Raw genomic sequence first — 8,854 nt, 5'->3', positions numbered from 1 at the left:
AACTCTGAGGTGGGGGGGCAGGATCCCCCCGCCCACCTGGTTCTGCATCCAGCAGAGCACCGAGGGGGCAGAAGGGTTAATGCTAGCGAATGGGGGTGGGGGCATAGAGGGCCCCTGCGAGTCCAGTCTCAGTGCAGCCAATTCCCGCCCCCCCAGTGTCTCCCCCAGCCGAGTTCCGCCAACTCCATCCCAGGCTTTAGCTGCGACCTCCCCAGGGGCTGCTTGTGGTTTCACTCAGGCTCTGGCCCTGTTTGGGGCAGGGGTCCTGGCAGGGCCACTCTGCTGTCTCCTGGGGGAGGGGAGGGCAGAAAGAGGACACACTGCCCCCCCCCCCCAAGGCGGGGGGAGGCGAATGCAAGGGGGCCTGTTGGACAGTCCTCTCTTCAGGGCTTCACCCAGGCCGGGACCTGGGCACGGAGCTGGCCGGGCACCTAGGCCCCATAGGAGCATATGGGTTCCCCCTCCATGGAGGCAGCCAGACACCTGGGTCCCACAGGAACACATGGAGACGCCCGGACTCCTGGGTCCTGTAGGGGAGTAGGCAGCTGTCGCTGGCAGTGAGGGTCCCCCAGGAGGCCCGGATGCCTGGGTCCCACAGGAACAGACGGGGTCCTGTGCATGGAGACGCAGGGTCCTCTAGGAGCCGGTCACCCCAGTGCTACATCCCCAGGGCGAGAGTCCCCTGGGGTCCCTGGGCTGGGAGGGGCGGCTGCCCCCAGGACTCCGCTGTCAGCTGCCCCCGCTGTCCCTGTGGCGAAGCCACTGCCCTTCCGCAGCCGCGGGTGGGCTCCCTGCCCCACGCGGAGTCCGTGATTGGTCCAGCCCGGCACCTCTCAGGTGAATCCGATTGGGTGGCAGCCCCTGGACAATGGGCGGGTGAAAGGCGCCAGGCAGCAGCGAGAGGTGATTGGTTGAGGTGTCCTGGCCGGGAGACGCAATTGGGTAGATGGCACCATGGAGTGCAGGCTCCAGCAGGCTTTCGGCCAATCGCAGAAAGGGCTTGGGGGCAGTGGCAGAGCCCATTGGCTGCCCCAGGGTGGGCGGGGGCATGTTTCCCTCCAGTTTCACCCCACGGAGGGGGCCAGGCATTGATGCCCCATTGGCTGGCTCAGCAGTTTCTGGTCTCTGATTGGTTGGGGCAGTTCTGCAGCCTCCTGGGGTGTGGGGAGGGCTCGGGGCAGAAGACGGGGAGCCAGGGGAGGCGTTGGGCAGACCTGGGGGGAGAGAAAGGGGACATCAGGAATCAGCCCCAGAACCCCACCCCCCCAAAGGGGAACCTGGAACCCCCCCGACATCCCAACCCCCCCAACCCCTGGACCCTCCCACTGGGGAGCCCACAGCCGTGAGGGGGTTGGTGCGTCTCTCCATGGGGCTGGCTCCAGGGGTCATGGGCAGGCGGACCAGAGCATGACCTTCAGACGGGGCATTCCCCAGGGGGCTCCGGGGGGTGGGCACATGGGCTAAGGGGGCCAGTGGGGTGTTTCTGCTGGGGGTCAGGCAGGCGCCAGGGGCATTGGGGGGGCAGCACTCACCGTTGGGGGTCAGGCGGGCGCCAGGGGCATTGGGGGGGCAGCATTCACCGTTGGGGGTCAGGCGGGCACCAGGGGAGCTGGCTGAACTGGGTGCCGGGGAGGCCCCGTCCCGGGTGCTGTCGGGGGCTGGGGGAGGCCGGGAGGCCTTTCCCCTCAGGATGTCGATCACCTGGGAATGGGGGATGGAGAGAGTTACCCTGTCCCGCTGGGAGCCCCCCCAGACCCACCCCAAGGCCCCCTAATCCCCCCCCCATCACCACATGGCAGCAGTGGCTCCTCCCCTCCCTGCTTCCCTTCATCCCAATGGCCCCCACTCTCCCTCCCTCCAAGCCTCTATACCCCCAGCCTCTCCCTCCCAATAACCCCCCAGGGGCCTCTTAGTGCAGCCCCTCCTTGTCCTCCTGCCGACCCTCCCCAGGCCACTGCTCACCCCCCCCCCCCCCCGGATCCCCCCATGTCCTGCCGACCCTCCCCAGGCCCCTGCTTACCCCCCCAGCGTCTTCCCCACGTCCTGCTGACCCTCCCCAGCCCCCTGCTCACCCCCTCAGGGTCCCCCCGCATCCTCCTGCCGACCCTCCCCAGGCCCCTGCTCACCCCCTCCGGATCCCCCCACATCCTGCCGACCCTCCCCAGGCCCCTGCTTACCCCCCCCCAGGGTCCCCCCCACTCACCCGCCGGTTCTTGGCCACCATGAGCGCCGTGTCATTGTGATAGTTCTTGATCCCGCAGTCGGCCCCGTTCCGCACCAGCAGCCGCAGGGCGTCCAGCAGCCCCCGTCCACTGGCCACGTGCAGCGCCGTGCACCCCGCATACGACTGCGCGTTCACATTCGCCCCATTCTGCCGTGGCGGGGGAGAGACGAGACGGGCGGTGAGACGGGACAGACAACGCCCCCCGCCCAGAGCGTCATGTCCAGGGGCGGTGGCTGGGAGGGGGCAGGGTTTGGGGGGGCAGTGCCAGGAACCTGGTTGGGGCAAGGGGACATTTGGGGGAGCTGAAGGGAGGGAGAGGGGCCAGGTGTGGGGGAGAGGGGGCCTGGCCCTCACCTGTATTAGCAGCTCCACCATGTCCAGGCTGTTGTTCTCCACGGCATGGAGCAAGGGGGAGCGGCCGCTCTTGATGTCCTGTGTGGGGTGCACAGCAGGGTCAGACCCCTCAGGTACAGACAGGCTCCTCCCCCCCCCAGTCACACATACACCCCCCCCGGAAATCCCCCCTTAGTTCACAAAGTTCTCTCCCAGCTCTGCATCCCCTTCCCCACTGCTGTACCCAGCCCCCCTTGTGTGTGGGGGGGGGGGTTGGAGGGGATGGGCTCCCCCGTACCCAGCCCCCCGTGCGCCATGTCTGTGGGGTGGGGGTAGGCGACCCCCCATGCTCACCACAGCGTCGATGTCCGCCCCGTGCTCCAGCAGCAGCAGCACCGTGTCCCGGTTCGAGGTGGCCACAGACACATGCAGGGGGGTGAGACCTGGGGGGAGAGAACGGGGCGGGGGGTGAGAGAGGCACAAGGGGGAGGGACGGGGGGGGATGCTGGCCTGGCTTGGGGGCGGGGGCCTTTGGGCTTTTCCAGAGATTCTGGTCCCAGTTCTCAGCTGTTTGGAAAAATTCTCAAAACCACAAGCTCCCTCCCCTGCCCCCTCCTGACCCCAGTAGCCCCCATCCCCGCATCCACCCCTCCCGCCCCCAGTCCCCTCCATCCCCTCTCACCCTGCTCACCCTCGTAGTTCCGGGCCTCCAGCTCAGGTCGGTTGCTGCCCCACTCCAGCAGCTCTCGCAGGCACCGGGGGCTGCCGTGCTCGCAGGCCAGGTGCACCGACGTTTGTCCGTGCCGGTCCAGTGCCATCGGGGAAGCCCCGTGCGAGAGCAGCAGCTTCACCAGGGACGGCTGGGTGGTGATCACCGCCAGGTGCAAAGGGGTCTGAGGGGGGAGAGGCACAAGGCACTGCTGCAGGGAAGCTCACAACGCCTGGCAGTGGGTCCCAGCTGGGGGCACACACAAGGAAGCTTGCAGCACCAGGGGGTTTCCCAGCTGGGGACACAGGCAGGGCATTGCCACGGCAAAGCTCACACACCGAGACATGCAAGCTGCGAGCGGCTGGTGCACACCCTGTAACCAGAGGAAGCTGCCCAGTCCCGACGGTGCTAACCGCAGCCCCCGGCGCCAGCCGCGTTGACGCAGACGCTTCTGAGAAGGGGCTGGAGATGGCTCAGGTGGTGGTTTACGGGAAATGGGGCACACAACACGGGACTGGGGGAGGCTGCCCCCAGCTTAGAGACCCCCCTGGGACCCAAGCAGAGTTGGGGGGAGCCCAGGGCTGGGGTAACTGGGGGCTGTGGGTCGGGAGTGAGCGGCACCTGTCCATAGGGTGGGGCTGGCAGCTCCTTCTGGGCTCTGGGGATGGGGGGGGCTGAGCGTGTAAGAGTGTGCACAGGTGCCAGGGTGTGTGTGAGTGAGCACGTCCCAGCAAGCCGTGTCTCTGTGAGAGCAGGCGTGTGCACCACAGCGAGTGTGCGTGTGTGTGTGACCAGCACGTGGGGCCATCGCAGTGGGAATGTGTGATGCCTGTGGAAGTCCGTGAACACGCTTGTTGCAGGGAGCGAGTGTGTCTGAGTGCGTGTCGCAGTCTGTGTGTCACACCAGTGCACGGTGAGTGTGGAAGGCAGCATGAGCGTGCAGTGCTCCGGGAATACAGGTATTGCAGGGAGTGGGAGTGCCCGAGTGTGTCTCTCTCCGCTGTGCACGGTGAGTGTGCAACGCAGCGTGCCCCAGTGCTCTGGGAATGGTGCAAGGAGCCAGAGGGAGAGGGGAGAGCGCTGCAGGGTTTGCCCTTGACCTGCAAGTGCTCCAGCTGCCAGGTCTGTCTGCGTCCCCTCCCCCGTGACTCAGGCTCTGACCCTGGGGCGTCGCCCAGGCAACGAGGGAGGAAGTTGTCGGGGAAAGTCCCGTCTGTGCTGGGGCTGGGCGGGGCTGGGCACGTGGGTTCTGGGAACGTCGTGCCCGGGTTCCCCCCCCCCGTTCAGCCTGGTGCCACCTGACAGGGGCAGGTTGGCATCACACCCCTCCCCCGATACCCAGCTCCCCCCTCCCCCCATCTGCCAGGGACCAGTCTGGTATTAAAGCCCACAGACCAGGCCCCCCATCCTGCCCCGGGACCCCCAGCCCCCCCGGACTGACCTGCCGCATGTTGTTGTAGATGTCCAGGTCCCGCTGACCCTGTAGGAAGAGGCTGACCAGGCGCTGGGCAACGGGCAGGTTCCCCTGGGCCACAGCGATGTGCAGAGCCCTGTGGGCGGGGGGAGGAGAGACCGAGACCGTCACTGGGGAGGGGGTGTGTGGGGGGGGTAGAACCTCCTCAGGGTCCCCCCACTCCACAGAAAGTTCCTCTCCCCTCCCCCAGCCACAGAAATTCCCCAGGTAGGTTCTGGCTAGAACAGCTGTTGCAACAGTGTCACGGGAATCCCCAGCCTCATCCCAGCTCGGAGCTCACCGCAGTGGGCAGTGCCCCCTTTAAACCCCACGCGAGCGCCTCTTCACCAACAGTCCCTAATAACCCCTGGGCAGATGCCGGCTAGAACAGCAGGTGCAACAATGTTACTGGAGTCCCCAGCCCCTCCCTGCCGCTCCACAACCCCCCTGCAGAGAGGCTGGCCCTTTCAGATCTATTAGCGACACTGGTGCTGCTTAGAACAAGCGTTGCAATGTTAGCAAGGTCCCCGTCCTGCCCCACATCCTCCCCACTGGGTCTGAGCCCCCCCCATCTTCCACCTCACCCTCCCCACTGCCCCTTGGCTCCCTTAGCCCATCTCCTTGGGTACACCCAGCTCTCCCCCTCCCTCCCATGTCCTGCCCCCAGAGCCCTGTCACCCCAGCTCACCCTCCCTCTGCTCCCTGCTCTGGTCCCCGGCTCTGCTGCCCCCCAGCCCTGGCCCCCTCTCTGCTGCCTCCCCCCCCCCCCCCAAGGACACAGGTGGTTTCAGAGAATCGCTCCAGCAGCGAATTACGATAAAAGGAAACCTCTTATCAGCGCAGCCCAAGCGAAGGGGGGGGGGGGGGGCGATCCTCGACTCCGGGCTTCCAGTAAGAGCTCCCAGCCGCCCGCTGACCTCCACTTCCTGTCTCAAACAGGCCACTTTCGATATCCACTGGCAGCTCAGGCTTGGGAGGCTGCAGCGCTGCGAGCTGCCCCAGGAACAGTGCCCTGCCACTGCCCAGCTGGGAACCCAGCGCTGCGAGCTTCCCTAGGAACAGTGCCCTGTCACTGCCCAGCCGGGAACCCAGCGCTGCGAGCTTCCCTAGGAACAGTGCCCTGTCACTGCCAAGCCGGGCACCCAGTGCTGCGAGCTTCCCCAGGAACAGTGCCCTGTCACTGCCAAGCCGGGAACCCAGCGCTGCGAGCTTCCCCAGGAACAGTGCCCTGTCACTGCCCAGCTGGGAACCCAGTGCTGCGAGCTTCCCCCCATGAGAGTGCCCTGTCACTGCTGAACCAGGAACCCAGCACTGCGAGCTTCCCCAGGAACAGTGCCCTGTCACTGCCCAGCCGGGAACCCCGTGCTGCGAGCTTCCCCCATGACAGTGCCCTGTCACTGCGCAGCAGGGCACCCAGCGCTGCGAGCTGCCCCAGGAACAGTGCCCTGTCACTGCCCAGCCGGGAACCCAGCGCTGCGAGCTTCCCTAGGAACAGTGCCCTGTCACTGCCAAGCCGGGAACCCAGCGCTGCGAGCTTCCCCAGGAACAGTGCCCTGTCACTGCCAAGCCGGGAACCCAGCGCTGCGAGCTTCCCCAGGAACAGTGCCCTGTCACTGCCCAGCTGGGAACCCAGTGCTGCGAGCTTCCCCCATGACAGTGCCCTGTCACTGCCCAGCTGGGAACCCAACGCTGTGATCTTCCCTGCAGCAGTGCCCAGTCAGGCGCAGGGAGGGCCCGTGGGGGGTGGAGGAAGAGGAAGCCGGGGAGGAAATCTATCCCCCTCCCCTTCCAGTAAGAAGTTTGAGCCACGGGACCATTACGCAGGAAGAAAACGTCGGCAGGGGGTGGGACCGGGATGGGGGAGGGCTACCCAGACGGGCCGGGGATTCCCCTTCCCAGCCGGGCTGGCTCGCTCTGTCTGGGCTCGCAGATGGGCCCCTTGCCCCCATGTCCGTGTTGGGGGCCCAGGGCTATTTAAACTCACCCCCCCCCCCCACTTACGTGTCTCCATCCTCGTCCTGCTTGGTCGCCGTAGCGATGTCAGCAGCCATCTGTGTCTGCAGGGGGCAGAGAAGGGGGTAGGGAGTGGCGGGGCGCCCCAGCAGGGGGGCCGGCAGCAGGGGGTGGGGGGCCACGGGGTGGAAGAAGGGGGCCCGCTCCGGGACCAGGAAAGGTCCGGTCAGACCTGGTGGGGGGAGAAGAATGGGGGTGCGTGAGCGAAAGAAGGGATCCCCCTTATACATCGCAAGGGACCCAGGAGTGCGGGCCCTGCACCTCCTGGGGTCTCCCTCATAACCCGTCCCTAGGGACCCAGGAGTCCGGGGCCAGCACCCCCTGGGGCTCCCCCCCATAACTCCTCCCCCAAGGGACCCAGGAGTCCGGGGCCAGTGCTACGTTTGACCAATCGCTTTACTGAAATCCTCACCCGGCCCCTGAGGCCAAGGGCACGGACTCGCCTCCGCCGCCCCCACCCCATTTCCCGGGCCCCCGGCGTCTGGGCGGAGGGGGGGGGGGTCTCCAGCCCGTGGGACCTGTCCTGGCCACACGCCAGCGTCTGGGGAGGCGCCGGGTGTCTGCGGGGAAAGGAAGGAACCGGGGGTCCCCCGCGGGGGCGATGTGGGGTCGGGGGGTCACCCACCTATGAGGTAGGGAGCTGGCAGGCGGGTGTACTCCACAGCCACGTAGGGGGGGCAGTAGCCGTTGCAGAAGGGGGGATGCTGCTCCCCGGAGGCGCCCTCCTGCCCCCCGTCGCTCTCCGTCTTGGGCACCTTCCCGGCGGGGGGCCCTGGCCGCTCCCAGCCCGGCCCCCGCACCACGTAGCGGCGTTTGCGCAGGGGCAGCGAAGTCTCCGCTTTCCTGCCCCCCTCGTCGGGGGGCCCCGGGCTCGGCGCCCCGAGGCGGGGGGGAGGAGTCCTTGGGCCCCCCGGGGCGCCGTGCCAGGGTGCAGGGAATGCCCCGCTGCCCTGAGAAGCCCGCTGCCCCCCGGGGTCTTTGGGACGGGGAACCCCGCTCCCATGGCACTCGGCGGTGTCCCCCTTCCGCCACGTCCTCAGGTCCACGGGCATCTCCTCCGCCATTCCTCAGGCTCCGGGGTCCCTTGCCCCCAGAGTGGGGGAGGGGTCGCCAGCCAAACCCGGCTCGATCTCCTGGGTCCTTTGCCCCCGGGGTAGGGGTGAGGGGGGGGTCACCAACCAAACGCCGCTCGGTCTCCTAGGTCCTTTGCCCCCAGGATGGGGGAGGGGTCACCAGCCAAACCCCGTTCTGCCCTTTTGCAATCTCATCGCCTCAGCAGGTGCCCCCTGCAGCCCCGGGCACCTCCAGGGAGCGGGCGCGCAGGGAGGGGGCGGCCTGGCTGCCCCGTGGGTGCCCACAGCCCCCGACTGAAGCCAGGGAGGCTGCAGCAGGCAGCGGGGTAGAGGAAGGGCCACCGGGACTTCCCCGGCCGCTCAGCTGAACGCTAGGGACTTTCAGAGCCGCCTCTTACCCAGCCCCCCTCCCCCCGGGCTTGGGGTGGAGAATGACGGCCCCCGCCCCGCCCCTCGCCCGCCCCCAGGAGCGGCAGCGGCAGCAGGGGAGCCCCGGTGCGCCCAGGGCGCACACTTGGCACGGGGCCCTGGGCGCACCGCCGGCTTCCCGGACTCTCCCCTCCCCTCCCCACCGGAAACGCCCAGGAACGGGGAGGGGGGGCGGCAGGGAACGCCCCGGGCTCGGCGGAGGAGGGAGGAGAGGGGAGGGCGCGTTCCAGACACGGTTAACCCCTTCCACCCCCCCGCCCCTGGCACGGAGAGACGGGGGCTGTCAGTGAAGGGGGCTGCGGGGCGGGCCAGGCCGCCCCATGCCCCTCTGGTGCCCTCCGTGCAGGGCTCCCTGGCACCCCTGCAGAGCGCGCCCGTCTGCCCCCGGCCCTGGCCCCGCATGGCAGGGGGCGGGAACGGGGGACCGGCTCGGGGCAGCAGGGACCGGGAGCCAGGGCCCGCGCCAGGCACAAGCAGATTAAGCAATTGATTAGGGCCCAGCCGCTCAAAGCGGCCCCATTGATTAGTTTGTGGGGGGGGCCCAATGGGCCGGGGGTCTCACGGCTCCCTGGGAAGCTGGGACCTTGGCAAGGGGGCAGCAGCAGGGCCGGGAACACGCT

General features: G+C 68.0%; 1 protein-coding gene across 1 annotated transcript; it reads right to left on the bottom strand.

Annotated features, from left to right (window-relative positions):
* Nucleotides 1-729: 729 nt before the first annotated feature.
* Nucleotides 730-7,796, bottom strand: BCL3 (BCL3 transcription coactivator). The gene is made up of 9 exons (XM_065420637.1): nucleotides 7,358-7,796; nucleotides 6,721-6,904; nucleotides 4,708-4,816; nucleotides 3,249-3,450; nucleotides 2,912-3,000; nucleotides 2,579-2,656; nucleotides 2,204-2,371; nucleotides 1,581-1,701; nucleotides 730-1,214 (listed from the first exon to the last, which is right to left on the bottom strand). The coding sequence occupies exons 1-9, from the start codon at nucleotides 7,794-7,796 to the stop codon at nucleotides 730-732; spliced, it is 1,875 nt and encodes a 624-aa protein (XP_065276709.1).
* Between the last annotated feature and the right edge of the window lie 1,058 nt (nucleotides 7,797-8,854).

Source organism: Emys orbicularis, chromosome 20 (genome assembly GCF_028017835.1).
Source record: "Emys orbicularis isolate rEmyOrb1 chromosome 20, rEmyOrb1.hap1, whole genome shotgun sequence".
Classification (NCBI taxonomy): Eukaryota; Metazoa; Chordata; order Testudines; family Emydidae; genus Emys; species Emys orbicularis.
This window is presented reverse-complemented; position numbering and strand designations above follow the sequence as displayed.